This window comes from Electrophorus electricus, chromosome 2 (assembly GCF_041902795.1).
Source record: "Electrophorus electricus isolate QZ-2024a chromosome 2, ASM4190279v1, whole genome shotgun sequence".
In the NCBI taxonomy this organism is placed as follows: Eukaryota; Metazoa; Chordata; class Actinopteri; order Gymnotiformes; family Gymnotidae; genus Electrophorus; species Electrophorus electricus.
In genome coordinates, this window is record NC_137498.1 from 17,873,830 (window position 1) to 17,892,500 (window position 18,671).

Sequence of the window (18,671 nt, forward strand, 5' to 3'; positions counted from 1 at the left end):
GTCTTCCTGACTACAATTAATAAGAGGTGCAACAATGCCATCTAGTGGCAAACTGCATTTAACAAAAACAAGGGCGTTTACTTCTAGATGGCCTTCAGTCGCGAGTATTCCTTGGAGGTTCTTCTGCTTAGCCAACAGCTTTGTTATAAACATACAAAGGAAGTTTGATGAGATAATGCAAGGCTTCTGTTGCGTACTGCATTTGGAAATTAGCTTCATTTGTCAGTGGCTGTGTGCTGCCCACCATTATTGACTGAGCGGTCTGAACTGCTGGTCTCATTAGCATATATCAATATGCACTAAGTTTAGAACTGTAACCAATAACCCCAACAGCCCAACACACTCATGCTCACACAGACATTACTATTAATATTGTCAGCAATGTATTAGCTAAATATTCAACATACAATCCTCAGTAGCAAAACTAAATTGTTTGATGCTTTCAAATTAAAATTAAAAACTTCATTTTATAATGCTTTTTTTTTCTTTTTTCTTTTTTTAGGGTAAAGCATCATAACTGCTGCTTCATAACTAAAATAGTTTGCACGGACAGAATAATTAACTACAAATATGTAGTGCAGCTGCCTCTGAAACTAGGCAAGCATTGGTTTTCAGAAAGCATTACCAAACCCACCTTACGTAAACATCCCTAAAACAGCCTCTCCGCACTGCTGTGCATATCTTGAGAGAAGACGAGCAGTAACCGAAAGAAAGTACATGATATGTATCTTTATTTCATAAACAGAAATGGTGTCTAGACAAAAATCTGTCATTTATATAACACTAGCAATTGAAATGCATGAAAATGAGTTCTGCACAATACCATATTTACAATGGTTAAGTCATTAATTCCTTAGGGTCATGTAGCATGTAGACATGAAAAAAAAGGAAAAACTACAGAATAAGCAAATAACAGCTAATCTCAATCCGACAATATTAACACAAAACAGTCTTCTAGAAAAACAAGAAATTGAAAAGCTAGCAAGAAGGGGGGCTGGGGGAAGGAACAAAGAAAAAACAAAACCTGACTACAAGCCAAAAAAAGCTATCACGTTAAAAACGGTCCACCAAAATCGACTAATCTACAATAATCCATATATTCTGTGTAAAAAGCATGTAGAAAAAACACCTGATGTGGTTGCTGATACAGTCGTTGACCAGTTATGAGAGGTATGAAGTATTTCACAGGTAGATAAGAGTGAGAGTCCGCTCTGCTAAGTGAGAGGTGGGGAGGGGGTGCCGTGACCCCTGCATACACACATTTCATGTCAATGTGTACTATGGCCTCTGCAAGTTCTAAGGCAAAAGTTGGAAGTTCATTTCCATTCCTCTTACTTTGAAACATCCCCGTCGGGGGCGAAAAAGACCTGCTTGAGGAAACAAGCAGTTATCAAAGAACAACTTTATCAAACAAAAAAAAACAAAAACAAAAAAACAAAACAAAAACTAACCAAAAAAAAAAACATACAAAAAAAAATTAAAAAGAGAATACTAAACCTAGTTATCCAATTAAAACTCACAATTACTATGTACATGGCAAGTTCAATAGACTCAAAAAATGTGACACCTTCTCTTTGTAAACATTTTTGCGTTTTCAATTTTTCCTCAGTTCAGCCTGTATGTTCAGCCTGGATACCAAATGTTTTATAAAGTTGAGCAAATTGGGAAAAAAGGTAAGGTTTTTCTCTGTTTTTCCCCCACTGGTGAAGAGAGCTAGCTTTGGAGAGCCAGTGTCAATGTTTCAGAGAAGCAGCACAAAACAAAAACAAAGACATCAGCCACATTAAAACACAAGTTTTAAAACAGCTTCAAAGCAGAACATGCATGTCTTTGTACTCATTTTATAGCATTTATATAGACCAACAATTACTGCAAAAAAAAGATTGCATTGTCATATTTTAAGATGTTATAAATTGCAGATTAAAAGCCATATCTGACATATGTCAATTTTCAAAAGTTCAAAATAATTCAAATGATGGATCTCTTTGTTGGAGAATCTGCAGATCTTGCTGGGTCTCTATCCAAACTTTTGTGCAAATCTGTTTTCCCCTCTGTGTCATTGTTTATTAGCTTAGAAACTAAAAAAAACAGTTATAGGTTGACTGCCTGTCAGCTTTGATTCAGAAAGCAGATCATTTTTCTTTTAACAGAACATCAGCAAAAGCAGAAAGTGAACGTCACGAGCTACCAGAAGAAAAAACAAAAAACACATTTTGTTTAAAAAAACATTTTGCTAAAAAAACCCATTTTGCTTAAAAAAAACAGAGAAATGAAAATTGTTGGCACGCACCCTGAGACAAGATACAAGAGCGAGTGTGAGTCTATTTAGATGATCCAGCATTGACTAGTGGACCAAAGCGAATCAACACGGAGCTGAGGGAAGCCGTAAGCTTATCACACGTGTGAGGCATTCGGTAACCAGGCAACCAGTTGTGGGTCCCGGGGGCAGATGTGACGGAGATGAATCCGTCTGCCGTCATGTGACGACAAGTGAGTGACATTTTACAAGCCTAAATCCTTCTATGCCCACGTTAGAGTGCCAAAACCTCATAACAGAGCGACCTTTGGCTTGTAAGGCAAAGCAAAACAGACTGAGCAGGCCGCAATGTCATGTACAATCCAAAACATATGCTAATGTCCTCCTTGCCGCCCAAGGAATCGACTGAGCAATAATTACAAAAGGGTGTCCATCATTAGAGCTTCAGGGGTTTTTTTTTTTTTTTTTTTTTTTTTTTTTTTTTTTTTTTTTTTTTTTTGCATTTTTGCATTTTTAGAGGATGGGGCAAGGGAATTTTGTCACAAAATACCATAAATGCTCAAACAACATCAAAGTAGACATAGATACTCAAGTGTATGACTGTGTGCTTATCTGATGGAACATCATGGTTTCCACAATTCATCGTTTTTATGCAACAAGTATGCTAATATGAAAACAACGCATTTTTAGGGAAGTTTTGCATATGTGTGCACTATGTCCCTTTGGACCCATAAATCTTTAGTTCCTGGTTTGTACCTGATATTAATTTTGAAAAGACAAATACTGTTAATATTTTAGCGAGCAAGAAAATAACAAATGAAACAAGAGTACAAACTATTGATCGATCACGACACCTCTAGACTCTAATGTCCTATAACAGAGTATTCCAGCCAGTATTTGTAGGCTTGTGTGCATGTGTTTGTGTGTGTGTGTGTTTGTTTGTGTGTGCGTGCGTGCACGTGTGTGTGTGTGTGCGTGCGTGTGTGATTTACAAACACAGAGATGCACACACAGTCACTCTGTAAAAGCCAAACAAGACATCATTAATATCATAGTATCAGAGACCTCAGTCAGAGCTGAGTGATAAGACACCCGAGGTCATGTCAGGATCTCATTCTAAAAACAATATTCCAAGTTATTTTACAATATTGCAGTGATTGGTGGTTGGTGTCTGTGTTTCACCTACTATGAGAACAGCTTTTTGAGAAGATTGTGTGTAAATCATCGAATCCTATTACTGGAATTCAGCAAATAAGACGCTATTAAACCAATGACCTCCAAGAAAAGCTGCACTAGGCCACTCCTAGGGCAAAGAGACAAACTAAAAAAATATACAGGCAGCATGCAGTCCTATGATAGATATAAGTCTCTAACAAATGTACAATTAGGGCAAATACAGAACTATTTTAAAGGGTGGTTAAATACCCATTTAAGTTAAAACTGATTTACTTGGTTCTTTTTGAACCAGAGCTTGGATTTAGCTTATTCAACTCTTAGACAATCAAATGTGAATTGAGAACTATCTTGTATTGCAACTTTTTATTTCCATTTCTCTCATTTTTGGTTGCTGTCTCGTTCCTGGACTTGGTCTTCATCAGCTAACTGTGAAATAGCTTAAAATATAAACAACTGTGGTACAAACGATTATCTGTTCATATGGGGGCCTTTATAAGAGCCTATTGTAAGTGCTTCAGTTTCAGACTTTTAGGGTTCTGAATGTGAAATCTACCCTTTATGAAGTGCTGAGCAGCTGGAGGGTGTACTAGGGCGAGAGGGATCCCATGTTGCCTAGCCAGCTCGAGCCCCGGGGGGGTGGGGGTGGGGTTTTTTTTTTAACGAGCTTCACAAACCAACTGACCAAAGTCGCACCAATACTAGTCACCGCTCCAGGTGGATGGCAAATGCATGCATGCCCACTTCCATGCTCAACGGGGGGAGACGGTAAGTGCTGGAAGCCGACACAGGCTCAGGAAGAGGCCTTACCAGAGCTCACGCATCAGCACCTGCTCCCAAGGGAGCTGGACATGTCTCCACCTCCTCCATTTGGAAGGTAGGTATCTTTTTTTGATAAAGTATTTTAAACATAACACTGAAACAGTTCTAAAAGTGTGTCTATGGAGTCTTCATGATACACACACATACACACACACACACACACACACACAGCATCTTTAAATACTGACTAAGGACAAAGGTTCCTCTAAAAGAGAGATTGGGCTTTTTCCAAATTTCTGAAGGGCAAATCTGTCTGGAGCAGATTAAATACTCACAATGCATTTAAACCAAGTGACATGCAAGGGGCTTACATCAGGGGTATGTCTGTGTATGACGTGTGTGGGTGCGTGTGCGTGCGTGCGTGTGCGTGTGTGTGTGTGTGTGTGTGTGTGTGTGAGAAGCTATTTTCCTGAGTTTTAAGCACACCGACAGTCATGGGCAATTCACTTCAGACATGAAACAGCAAAGCAAATATTTTTCCCTTGGCAACCAAAGGTGCACAACATGAAGCGCAGCGCAAGAGGAACACATGGAATGTGCTACCAAGGTTACCAATAAACTCGCCATGCTCAGTACTACATACAACACATGTTCGGCCCAGCAAGCACTTTGTACATAACCATCAAAAACACCCAAACACAATAGTATTGCTGATGTGAAGGGGGACATTAGCAATTGATACTAGAAGTACTAGAATTCCAATCTGCACTTTCTTTTTTCCTTTTCATTGCTCATTCCTTCATTTCCGTGCTGTAGAAGGCAATAGAGGAATGTGTTTGTTGTTGTTTGGGTTTTTTTTTTTTTTTTTTTTTTTTTTTTTTTTTTTTTTTTAAAGATACAACTGTCCGTACAAATTAAGTGTTGTGGAGACACTACAAATGTGTAACACAGAAGACAATTTTTTTTTTTTTTGCATATGAACATTTGTGGTCTAGCTGCAGTAAAAAGAGAATATTTCATGTACAGAATCTTTATCCTTTTTTTTTTTATGAATTTCTATTTTATGAGTTCCTATAACATTCTGAATATTTCCTGAGTTTGAATTTGCTGTGACAAGGGTCACAAAGTGAGAGAGAGAGAGAGAGAGAGAGAGAGAGAGAGAGAGAGAGAGAGAGAGAGAGAGAGAGAGAGAGAGAAACTCAGAAAAATGACCAGTGCTAAATTATCACGATGTACAACTGGAGCCTTTTGAACACTATAGGTGTTAATTTAACACTGCTGATTTTGCTGTCCGAGAGAGAGTGAAGGAGGTAGAGGAAAATTACAGGAGAAAAAAGGAGCGAGAGACGGAGAGAACATGCTTCGGCTAGGTCCATGGAGGTCTGACTGGGAGGCAGGCTCAAAGCCTGTCCCCTCAAGTGGACTGTAATTGGAAGGAGATGGCAGAGGTCAGAGGTCAGTGAAGGGAGAAAGGTCTAGCACCATGACAAGAGCTCTGGGAGAAACTGCAGCCACTCTGAGGCTGAGCTGGAGAGATCCTGCAGGAACAGTATTGCTGCTGTTAAGACAACTGTAGTGTCAACCATTTAAAACAACAACAACAACAACAAAAAAAAACCAAAAGAAAAACGAACCAAAAAAAAAAAAGACAACAAAAGACATAAATATATAAAAATTAACAGAAAAAAAATCATATAACACTGGCTGACCATCTCATCAACCCTCGAGCTTTGAGGGTTTGTCAGAAGACATATCTAATTTAAATAATTAAAGCAAAAACAAAAAGTAAATAAAAAAACAAAAAAACAAAAACAAAACAAAACAAGTGGAAAACCACTACTGTCACTAGGTACAGTCCTTCCTTGGCTGTTCGTCAGTGGTACATTTATCTGTCATCTCCTGGCAGAAGTCTACTGTCACTGTATGATTGGACTGTTCCAGGGACAGGCCCGACTCTGAGTAGGCGGAGCTGGCTTTTGTCTCTTCCCTTTCACCGTTGTCCACGTGCTCCACCCCATTCCCGGTGCCCCACTGGGTTGATGCTGGTGCCAGCTGCCCATCGACATCGCAGGTGGGCAACTTGAGGAAGCCCGGGTCGGGCGTGGTGGCTCCCGAGCGGGTGGTGAGGTCGATGCTGGCCACAGAAGGGGCGCGGTTACTGGGGGAGGGGGGGGCAGGGCGGAGAACAGGGCAGTAGTGGGGTAGAGACTGGACCTGCTCGGGGCTCAGCTGCACATCCCTGCACACCTCTTGAGACAAACAGGAAAAGTTCTCCCACAGTTCCCCCATACACGCCTTCAGCTGGTTTCGCTCGGTTAGGAGTTTCTCCTTCTCACACACCTGAGGGGGATGGGTGCACATTTATGCACACACACACACACACACACACACACACACACACACACACACACACACACACACACACACACACACACACACACACACAGAAGTGTTACACATCTTTTTTTAATAAAAAAAATACTTTAAAACACTTAATAGTTCCCACCAGAAGACTGTTAAAAGTTTTAATACTTAGCTTTAAGCTTTAAGCTCTCAATTAAATAAAGGCAACAAAACCAACACCAAATGTTGATTTTTGATTAGATATTAGATTTACAATGATATTGTTTGTGGTGTTTGTGGTGATGCATAGCTGGCTTTCAGAACTGAAATGCACTTTTTAAAATATTTGTATTTGTTTGTTTGTTTGCTTATTTATTTAAATTCACCTAAAGTGACTTGAAGGAGCTGAGCGCTCAGACTCAGATTTGATGCAGCCTGGCAGACTGCTGCACTGCATGTGTGATTACGGCTCAATTCGACCACCACAATACTGCTTGCGGCGCGCCCCCTGTTGGCCGATCACAAACGCCACTTTTCAGCTGTGACCTGAAGTTTGCCCTCACTAATCCCGAGCCTGCTGGGATTCACTGATGTGTCTGCACTAAGATGCAGCATGAATCTATAGATTCCCAGCTGGCAACTTCATGAGCATTCATCAAATATCTTAAGGCGACTTTGCTGATCTAGAATCTAGGACACCTTGAAATCGTTAGGATACCCAAGCATCCCTAATCAGCACACTTATGTTCTCTTACCGGAGAACATTATTATGGACCCTCTGTGAAGTGAGATTTCAAAACCAACACTGTGCAGTGTACCCAATCGTGACCCAGATTTCTGCTCTTTGATGGGATTTGAGCCTGCCGCCTCTGCACGCACCCACCCGCCTTTACAATAGTAATGTGTAGCACAGTTCCATTCGGAGTCCTTCAGGGAGTGATTGAGTTATATAGGACACCCTAGAGAGCAGCACGCCTACGGCACAACACACACTCCCTACATCCACCCCATCAGAGGCCCCACTACTAATCAGAACGCACCATTGCATTCTATAGATCTCTGTCTCTCTCTTTCTCTCTCTCTCTCTCTCTCTCTCTCTTTCACCTTTTCTTTTAAAATCTTACTAGTTAAGTCCACATTAAATGATCAAAACCCACTGAAATGAAGTACCCTGTAATCAAAAGATAGAACATGAAAATGTGTGTGTACATCTGTGTGTGTGTGTGTGTGTGTGTGTGTGTGTGTGTGTGTGTGTGTGTGTGAGGGAAAGGAGAGAAAAACAGACAGAATGTAAAAAAGAGAAAAGCATTGCATTTCTTCAGCACATCTCCACTTAACAATGCAAGATTGTATCAGAGTTTTGTGTGTGTGAGTGAGAGAGAGAGAGAGAGAGAGAGAGAGAGACAAAGAGACATATATCTGCTGTCAGTTCTCTTAGTGTGGTGTACCACACACACACACACACACACACATGATGCCATACATGAAAGACATCAGGCTCCGCCCCTGCCGTGGAAAATCCATGGGGCTGCCCCAGTGACTGACACCAGCAGGGCTGCCATGGCAACAGGGACAAGTGAGAGAGTGAACTGAGAAACTATACAGAGAAAGAGGCCTTGCCCACTGTGGTCAGAACTGAACAGAAGCTTTCATAGCACCGAAATCCGAGTTTCCGCGTATGTGAAGCACTCTGTGGTATTGTGATGCTAATATATTTGGTGACAGCTTAAAAAAACCTCGATTGCTTCATTACAACGTTACTGTCATACAGAAAACCTAAAATAAATTCCTGAAGTAGCTATTGTGTCTGTAAAAACACATGTAAAAAACGTGCAAACCCTACATACCAGTTTGCGTATTTCACACTCCAAATTGAGGATGCAGTCTAGTTTCCTCTTTCGGCAGCGCTGTGCGGCGATGCGGTTCTTACTGCGCCGACGCACATCATGGATGAACTCAAGCTGCTCCGCGCTCAGCTTGTGCATCTTCACCATCATCTGGAAGTCGTTCCGCGGAAGATTCGTGATCTGATCGACGGGGAAAGGAAGCTTGATCTAGAACGAGAACACACGTTCGCTTTTTTAAAGTTTCTACATTCACATTCCACATTTATTTGGCCCGCTCAATGATCTCTCAATAGGTATACTTACTGTGCCTTACAACACACTAAAGTATTGTCATAATTAATTTTTTGTTTCACATTCTTATTTAGACCTGCAGTTCATATTTTTACCACAAGAGGCCAGCATAACCCCACACCCCTCGGCACACCGTGAGAACGAGAAGACAAGTTGGATAATGTTGACTTGTTCTATTTTATAGTCATCAGATAAGATACAGAGACAGACAGGCAGAGGGAATGAGAGAGAGAGAGAGAGAGAGAGAGAGAGAGAGCGATAGAGAGAGAGAAAGATAGAGAGAGAGGACAAATGAAAAGGAAGCGCATTCCTCCATCTGTCAGGGTGACCGCAGCAAAGAGCAGGCAATAACATAGTGAGGAGAGACAGCTGGCTCACTGGTTTATGTCTGCTCTCCTCATTCAGATTCCTGTCGCATTATTACTTTTGGGGATGAGTATGCTAATCCACGCTGTTAACACTGTATTACTACAGGGACTTTCTTCACATCTGACCATGTAATACCACAGCCACACACACACACACACACACACGCACGCACGCACACACGTACACACGTAAACAAAATAGTAGAATGAGAAAAGGTTCTAATATCTGGCTCCCATAAATGTGTTTGATGAGCACATCTAAGGCGTTTTCTGTCTGTTGTTGCCCCTGCTGGTGCAGAGAGCCCAGGCCCTGTTGCCTCCGGTCTTGGCAGGCGTTCTGATAAGCACATCACACACACGGATACCCGACCGATAGCTGCTCACTCCAGAGAGACTGAGCTGGAGGGGGAGAGAGAGAGAGAGAGAGGAGAAAAGGAAGCAAGGGAAAAAGAATGAGAGAAAGAGGAGAGAGAGAGAATAGAGAAACAGTGCCCTTCGCCCCGCAGGTAGCCACTCAGGAACCCAGGAAAGAATAAAGTTGAACAGGATGGAAATGGTTCTCTCTCTCTCTCTCTCTCTCTCTCTCTCTCTCTCTCTCTCTCTCTCTCTCGCTCGCTCTCTCTCTCTCTCTCTCTCTCTCTCTCTCTCGTTTTTTTCCTCTCTTGAGATCTTCAGCTGGTCTTTCCTTTATGAAGAACATAGCAACAGTATGTTTCCTATACATTACTGAGTTGAGACAAGGGCTGTGTGTAGCTAGCCGGACCTTTCTGATCAGTTGTGTCAAAGGTGTCACAGCCTGACAACCCATCTAGGATGCATACAATTCCACTGATATGGAGATATGCTACAGCAAGTTGAAAAAAAAAAAAAAAAAAAAAAAAAATAATAAAAAAAAAAAAAAAACCTTTCTGAATAGAAAAGGTACAGAGTCCAAAACAGTAACAGTTCACAGGTGTCTAGCCTACAAACTCACTAAAACAGTGTAGGCTGTGACAAACTTTACATATGAGACATGAGAGCAGGCCTTTTTTAAAGTTAATGAGTTCATGTGATTGTTGCAGAGCTCCATTTACCAGATGCTTATAATTGTAAATGGATGCAAATTAAGCTATTGGAGTAAGTAAAAGTGAATACCTAAATGGGCAAGGGCATTATGAAAGTGTTTGAAAACACCATGTATACATCAGATGATGAGTGTTTGAAAACACCATGTACACATCAGATGATGAGTGTTTGAAAACACCATGTACACTTACACTGCTGAAAACTTTCAGCTGTAGGGAAGGTTTCTAATTTCCATGGAAAAGAGCAGTAGTCAGGCTGCTGCTCTCAGCTGCCCCGTATCCACGTAACAACACTCACCGAGATGTGAAAGGTCAAACCTGATCCCAGGCCAGGTGTCTTGCTCCATGAAGCAGAGATCAAAGATCATAAGCTTCTCCCCTCTCGGCCAGTCCCTTCAGAGAAGAGGAAGCAGGCAAGAGGTGGCGGAGCAGCATGGAGCCTTGTCAATGAGGCATGGACATGGAGTGGAGGTGGGGGTGGAGGATAGGTGGAGGCCTGGGGGCCCAGTACCAGCTAAGTGTTTTAGTGGAGTACTGCCTGGGGAGCCAGTACCAGCTAAGTGTTTTAGAGGAGTACTGCCTGGGGAGCCCAGTACCAGCTAAGTGTTTTAGAGGAGTACTGCCTGGGGAGCCAGTACCAGCTAAGTGTTTTAGTGGAGTACTGCCTGGGGGGCCCAGTACCAGCTAAGTGTTTTAGTGGAGTACTGCCTGGGGGGCCCAGTACCAGCTAAGTGTTTTAGAGGAGTACTGCCTGGGGGGCCCAGTACCAGCTAAGTGTTTTAGAGGAGTACTGCCTGGGGAGCCCAGTACCAGCTAAGTGTTTTAGAGGAGTACTGCCTGGGGAGCCAGTACCAGCTAACTGGTACTGGCCTGGGGGGCCCAGTACCAGCTAAGTGTTTTAGTGGAGTACTGCCTATGGGGCCCAGTACCAGCTAAGTGGTACTGGCCTGGGGGGCCCAGTACCAGCTAAGTGTTTTAGAGGAGTACTGCCTGGGGGGCCCAGTACCAGCTAAGTGTTTTAGAGGAGTACTGCCTGGGGAGCCCAGTACCAGCTAACTGGTACTGGCCTGGGGGGCCCAGTACCAGCTAAGTGTTTTAGTGGAGTACTGCCTATGGGGCCCAGTACCAGCTAAGTGGTACTGGCCTGGGGGGCCCAGTACCAGCTAAGTGTTTTAGTGGAGTACTGCCTGTGGAGCCCAGTACCAGCTAAGTGTTTTAGTGGAGTACTGCCTGGGGAGCCCAGTACCAGCTAACTGGTACTGGCCTGGGGGGCCCAGTACCAGCTAAGTGTTTTAGTGGAGTACTGCCTATGGGGCCCAGTACCAGCTAAGTGGTACTGGCCTGGGGGGCCCAGTACCAGCTAAGTGTTTTAGTGGAGTCCTACCTGGGGGGCCAGTACCAGCTAAGTGTTTTAGTGGAGTACTGCCTGGGGAGGCCCAGTACCAGCTAAGTGTTTTAGTGGAGTCCTACCTGGGGGGCCAGTACCAGCTAAGTGTTTTAGTGGAGTACTGCCTGGGGGCCCCAGTATCAGCTAAGTGTTTTAGTGGAGTATTGCCTGGGGGGCCCAGTACCAGCTAAGTGTTTTAGCCAGAAAGATGGAGGAGGAGGCACGTTTCCTGAGTGACCTTCCCCCTGCCCCAGAGGGCCTGTCAGAGAGATACAAGGATGGGCATGGGGAAGCAGAGCCATGGGTGTGTGTGGAAAGGGAAGGGGTGGGTGTGTTATTTGGGGGGGGGGGGGGGGGGGGGCTATATTTAGTGCTCCACCAGGGGAAAGCACTCCAGCAACAAGGCAACATGACAGAGTGAACACCAGCGGTGTTCATAAATTCAGACCTGCTCTGGATTCTTTTCTTTCTTTCTCTCTCTCTCTCTCTCTCTCTCTCTCTCACACACACACACACACACACACACACACACACACACACACACACACACACACACACACACATACACACACACACACACACACACACACATACACACACACACACACACACACACACACACACACACACACACACACACACACAACTTCTCTCCTTCTCTCAATGGATCATTGCTTTGGAAATGGGTCTGGACTGAAAAGTAGGTCTCATCTGTTACTTGCAGCAGTGATGGTCCATCTCCCTTTCTCGCCCTCTCTCGCGCTCATCTCTCTCTCCATCTTTCTCCTTCTTTCTCCCCCCCCCCTCATCTCTCTTTTTCTACCCCCCACCCCCACCTCCACCCTGAGCTCGAACGTGGGCACTGAGGGCTAGAAAGAATGGGTCAGAAGAGCAGACCTGTCCTGGTGTTGTAGATAACCCACCTGTCTGAGGCCCCTAGGCTCCAGAAAGCTGTGAAGTCTCTTCAGAGATCATCAACCACAGCTTCTAGTTCTAGATGATCTATTCACACAGTATCACTATTCTGTTTTATATGGCCTCACAGCTACAGATGTCTGGGCTACATGTGTTTCAATAAAAGGATTCACTGTGACAGATAAGAGAAATGATGAAAGCAGGACTTGGGTTTGAGGTATTCCGTCTCTCTTCTCTGAACTCAGCTGTTCTTATAGGAACTCTTCACACTGACTTAGTAATGAAAGCACTATATCTGCTCACACAAACACACCTGCACGCGCACACACACACACACACACACACACACACACACACACACACACACACACACACACACACATACACACACACACACATACACACACACACATACACACACACACATACACACACACACATACACACACACACACACACACACACACACACACACACACACACACACAACTTCTCTCCTTCTCTCAATGGATCATTGCTTTGGAAATGGGTCTGGACTGAAAAGTAGGTCTCATCTGTTACTTGCAGCAGTGATGGTCCATCTCCCTTTCTCGCCCTCTCTCGCGCTCATCTCTCTCTCCATCTTTCTCCTTCTTTCTCCCCCCCCCCTCATCTCTCTTTTTCTACCCCCCACCCCCACCTCCACCCTGAGCTCGAACGTGGGCACTGAGGGCTAGAAAGAATGGGTCAGAAGAGCAGACCTGTCCTGGTGTTGTAGATAACCCACCTGTCTGAGGCCCCTAGGCTCCAGAAAGCTGTGAAGTCTCTTCAGAGATCATCAACCACAGCTTCTAGTTCTAGATGATCTATTCACACAGTATCACTATTCTGTTTTATATGGCCTCACAGCTACAGATGTCTGGGCTACATGTGTTTCAATAAAAGGATTCACTGTGACAGATAAGAGAAATGATGAAAGCAGGACTTGGGTTTGAGGTATTCCGTCTCTCTTCTCTGAACTCAGCTGTTCTTATAGGAACTCTTCACACTGACTTAGTAATGAAAGCACTATATCTGCTCACACAAACACACCTGCACGCGCACACACACACACACACACACACACACACACACACACACACACACACACACACACACACACACACACACACACACACACACACACACACACACACACACACAGAGATGGACTGATGGGCCTGTACCTGGTCATCACAGGGCTCTCATTCTCTCATTCCTCTGGGATCAGAGTGTCTGTGTTCTAGTGTGTGCATGTATGAAGTATTGTCTGTATTCTGTATGCATGTCGGTGCAGGCTAGTGGTGGCCTAGATTAGTATTTTTGGAAGACTCCACAACATCACTTTATTCCGATAAAAAAAATAAATAAACAAATGGCATTCTTCCACTCTGTTCTGACCTAAATCCATTAGTCTTGATAAACCTGGGAAGACTTGTTATGTGGACATTAGATCTTGGGAACATGCAGTGCTGTCAGGGACTGTTATGCAAATGCACACTAAACCTAATCCTAGACTAGGTCGCAGAGTTTGGTCTTGATTTCTGGACCCAGCCAAGTCTTAGGCTTAACGCTATATGCAGTGAAAAATCTTCACTGGAAAAAATTGATGATATTAGTCGGTAAACTCCCGACAGTGTAACCTTAGTCATTTTGTCTTTGAATACATCCATAATAGGCCTATGTGACGTTATGCTCTTAGGGCAAGTCGAAACAGAAAATTGTGATAGACCAGTCTCTCCGGAATGCGTATCGTGCGGTTTTGCGATTTTACCAAAGGAGAATTCACACAATAATAACCAGACCACAGCAGGCTCATAGCGAGAAAACCCTTAACGCTTTAGAAGATGGAGCGACAGTAGTATCGAACTCACTTTTCACTTCCTGTAGAGCGTCAAGGGTTAAATCATCTCGCGACGCTTCACAGCGAAAGGAAAGAAGCGCGCGCGCAGGCCGGGGGATCGATGGAGCGGGGACCGGGCGGACCACGCGACGTCCTCACGCGACTCTCCCGGAGCCTTTGAAAGAGGCGGGCGTCAATATCACCTTCCCCTGCAGATGTGCGGTGCTGCGTCCCGGGACACGCTGTCTTAGCGGAGCTTGACTTTACAACATTCCGCGTACACGTGAGCAGCTCGGCTGGGTGCGACGCGTGTTATGCGCGGCGCGCAACGTGCGCTAGAGCGCAATCGCAGCTCGTTATGCGGCATCTCTTAGTTGTTCTTGGAGAAGCGTCCTGCCTATTTAAATTGCTGCGTTCGGCATCCCAGCATCCTGAACCAGGAAAGAGCGAGGCGCTCTGGATGGTCTCCAGCACCGACTTACTGGCCACTGCCCCGTTTAGCCTACATTTTAACAACTTCCTCTGCTAAATCCATTGTTTCCAGCGGTAAGTTGCGGGTATTTTAAAAACGGCGTTTCTCTCTCTCTCTCCCCCCCTCCTGCGGTGTAAACACAGGCAGTGGGAGCGCTCTTCCCCCGCTCCTGCGTAAACATTTGGTGAGAGAGAGATATGACGGAACGTGAGGTAGCATTTTCTAAGAAAGGGCAGCTATATGCGTACCTCTGTGAGTCGTTTTTACTCCGTCCTGTCGGACCGCTACGTTAATTCACTCTGACGAGTCAGTCTGGAGTCCCCAACGCTTCTCTCTGAAGGGTCTGATATTTTTGTTGCTTAGATATGATGTTTAGACATTAAGCATAGATGTGATGGTTCCAAAGAAACAAGGAAGTTTCTACAACAATAAAATTTTACTTTCTGTAGGGATCTATAGGTTTCTTTGCATTTTTTTTAATACAAACTTTAAACTTTATATATATATTTTTTAAATTATTTTTCTAATGAATAGAGTGAGGAATTTAAATGTTTTAACTCTGGATATCAATAGAGCAAACATCAGTCCACATCCTTCAACTCACAATGCTCAGAGAGCCCCCCATCAAACACTAAAAGTCAGACACTGTAACGATGTGGTTCTGTGTCTGTTTATGTCAGGAAGGCACAGATGTTTCGATTACTAATAATCGCCCATTAATAGCAAGCTCACACTGTTAATTTATTGATATATTTTCACTCAGTGCTGACGAGATATTCTTACTGGTCGTTTCCCTGTTTGTGACTCAACCTGCCAAAACTAGCTACCTCATTTCTTCATGGCACCCGTTGCCATGGCGACATGCCAGTTCGCTCTGCGTGTTACGACTCCCCTTCCCCTCCGCGAGCACTTTTCAAGCTGTAGCAGGTCCAGCGCTGCGGCATTACCACGCTGTTCTCCACCTGTCTTTCGTGAAAGCCGCACCACCGGCAGGGTCAAGACCGTGTACATGCCCTTCGTTCTCTGCTGAGGGGCTTTTTATGACACGACCTCCTACTTCTGCCAGCCGCTCAGCTCATCACAAAATCTCCTAACGCATCGCTTAGTCAGCAGAAATGGTAAAGAAAGAGGGTTGTATTTGGCACTGCCGCGTGCGTGCGTGCGCGCGTATTGAATATCTCTCAGTGTGAGCTAAGTGCTGATCTCCTCCCAGTAAACAGCACTGAATCGGAGTGTGTCTGGCCAGGTGGATTACCGCAGAATGGGGTACTGACTCATCAGCCAACCATGCCAGCAAAGTCAGAGGGAGAGGAGCGAGAGAGACAGATGTAGAGAGGAACAAAGAGAAAAATAGAGAGAAAATATATTTATCAAAATATTTTCAGAGAGAACCTTGCATTTATTTCCCACAAGCCTCAGCCCATGAGTGGGTGTAGCCAAGTCTGGGAAATGGTCTATCAGAAAGACACTGCAGCAAGCCTCTTTATTTTACTGACCATTGACTCTGCTTTTCATTATGCATTAAAAACATCTATAATCATGATATATAGTACAGCCAGCACCAAAGTAATCTCTCTCGGTAAGTGTATAAGCCTGAATTTATGCACGTACTGAAACTGTTAACTGTGTAGAGTGCCAATTTGTTTTAAACCTTGCCGCAAAAGGAATAAATGTGCATTTGTTGAATACTAATGCAGTTATTAATAGAACAACTATGAAAATTACACTGCTGATAATTTGTAGCAATTGAAAGTCATATTCTTTGGAAATTGGGATTAAGTTTATGTTTGTTAAATTTGTGCATGTTTAACACAAATACCCTTAGACAAACACACATTCACCCATGAACAACTGTTCTCCAGCATCTGTTCTCCAGATTATTGTTTACCTGGCAAAATTTGCAGAGAGAGGAAGCGAGATGAAAGTTATAGTGGGTGGATCTCATTATAGAGCAATAACTAAGTTCAATGCTGGAAAGTCTGTCGGATGGTTAGCTCATGCAGATGGAGAAAAAGGCCACAGGTATTCCTGTGTGCATCTCTGTCTCCCCACACAGCCCCTTCCTGCTTCTACGGAGGAAGGCTAAAGTGCAGACTGGCCTCGGACTATGGCACTGCTGCATGGGCTGCCACCCCATTAGTCAGCGATGCTGCATGTAGGCAGTGTGAGCGTTTCATTAGCTTATCACATGACCTGCCTCTCATGCTGCAGATAAATATCTAGCAGCTCGCAGCCAATGAACGGTATCACTGTAAATCACACCTAGGTCTACTCTGGGCCTGTCTGCAGACAAACCGATAATTATTACACTCATTGCCAAGCCTTAAACCACCACATAGGACTTCAGTAAATCTTTCTATAGAGCAGGAGGAGTCGGAGACATAGATAAATGGGATGCAGGCTGAGTGGATCGACTTGAACAGCTAAGGCATAAGAATAAGTCAACTAGCACTAGACCTCGTTTATAGTGCTGAATCGACTGACTGGTTCTATTCACCCTGAACAGCAAACAAGCAGTCACTCACTTCGGTTCCTTGCTCCTGGACGTGGCAGGATTCGCTGTCGCCCTCAGAGAAGGAGCCGGACTCGTCGCTGGAGTTGGTACCGTATGGCGGCTCACACTTGATCTTGGGGCAGGCGGCTGCGAGGATGGCGTCTGTGCCCGTGCCAGACTCCTGTGGGTCAGCAGGCAAGCAGCGGGTGACAGTGGAGCATGGCGACGAGGAGAACTCGAACTGGGGTAGACTGCAGGGTGAGCCGCCGCTGCCGTCTTCAGCGTACGAGTAGGATGAGCAGGAGCTGGAGGTGCGTGTGCGTGCTTCCGACGGCGGTGAGCGTGGGCACACCTTTATGGGCACGGGGCAGCTGGTGTTGGGACGCGGGCGACACAGGAGAGCCGGAGCCTCACCTGAAGCTGCTGCTGTCGTCCCGGGTGCAAATGCCTGCGAGAGAGGGAGCGACTGGCCGCCGCCCACCCACAATCCCTTGGGCAGCTCCTTGTCCAGCGAGTTGCCCCCTGGGTAGGAGTGGGCAGGCGCCGGCAGCCGCTCACACGCACCAGGCGAGAAGATAACGCTACGGCGATCAAGCTCCGTCTCCTGCTTGCAAACGCCGTCGCATGACGCCGACCGCAGTGACAGCCCTGTGGAGAAACCGTCGACGTCTTTGGGGAAGGCCACAGGCGCGGATGTCTCAGCTCCGTCTCCTGCCTCGCCCCCTCTCACCTGCCGGTAGTCCTTTTTGTGCTCTCCCTGAGTGCTGGCCTTGGCCAGCCTGCCCACAAAAAGCTGGGAGGCGGTCCCCGGGTCCGTCACGCCCTGTTTGATGAAGGCGCGCAGGCACGTGGGCGACTTGTTGCCGCCATCCAGCTCCATGTCGGCTATGCTGTCCCCGTCCCCATCCCCGTCCCCTCCCTCGTCTCCCGACAGGCCCAGCAGGATGGGCTCATCCTCGCCTGGTGGCTCCTGCTTGATCTGCTTCATGACCGGCCCACTGAGCAACGTGCTGGGGAACCCTGAGGTACTACTGGTGTGTGAGGGGCTTCCGTTGTTGTGCTTGCTGCAGGCCCACTGGTACTTCCTATACTTGGGGCAGCGCGGCAGCTCCGCCACGCCCTGCTGCTCCGCTTCTGCCTGCCCATCCGGAAAACCACCGCTTGCCGACAGCCGCTCGTGCTCCGCCTGCCTCAGGGCATCCGCACAGCGATGGGAGCGTGGGGAACCATCCCAGGCAGGCATTGCGGCGTTCGTGGGAGCCGTTACCTCGGCATGCATGCTCTCGTCCTCCGAGTGGTTGCTCTCCGGCACCACCTTGTGGCAGAGCAGGGAACCGTCTTCCTCGCTGCGCAGCTGTGCCTCCAGAAAGCGGAAGCATGAGTCCTCCAGGTTGTGCATGCGCAGGAAGTCGGCACAGCGGATCACTTCCTGGATGT

At 45.5% G+C, this 18,671-nt stretch overlaps 1 protein-coding gene across 3 annotated transcripts in view; it reads right to left on the minus strand.

Annotated features, from left to right (window-relative positions):
- Positions 1–714: 714 nt before the first annotated feature.
- bach2b (BACH transcriptional regulator 2b) overlaps positions 715–18,671 on the minus strand; it is a 78,051-nt gene continuing 60,094 nt past the window's right edge. For all 3 annotated transcript variants that reach the window (XM_027014079.3, XM_081695528.1, XM_081695529.1), the window contains exons 3-5: positions 17,266–18,671; positions 8,383–8,589; positions 715–6,532 (exon numbers count right to left, since the gene is read on the minus strand). The exon at positions 17,266–18,671 is cut by the window's right edge and continues 70 nt beyond it. In XM_027014079.3, coding sequence (XP_026869880.2) covers positions 6,038–6,532; positions 8,383–8,589; positions 17,266–18,671 — 2,108 coding nt within the window. In that variant the 3' untranslated portion in view covers positions 715–6,037. The remainder of the gene's footprint in view (positions 6,533–8,382; positions 8,590–17,265) is intronic.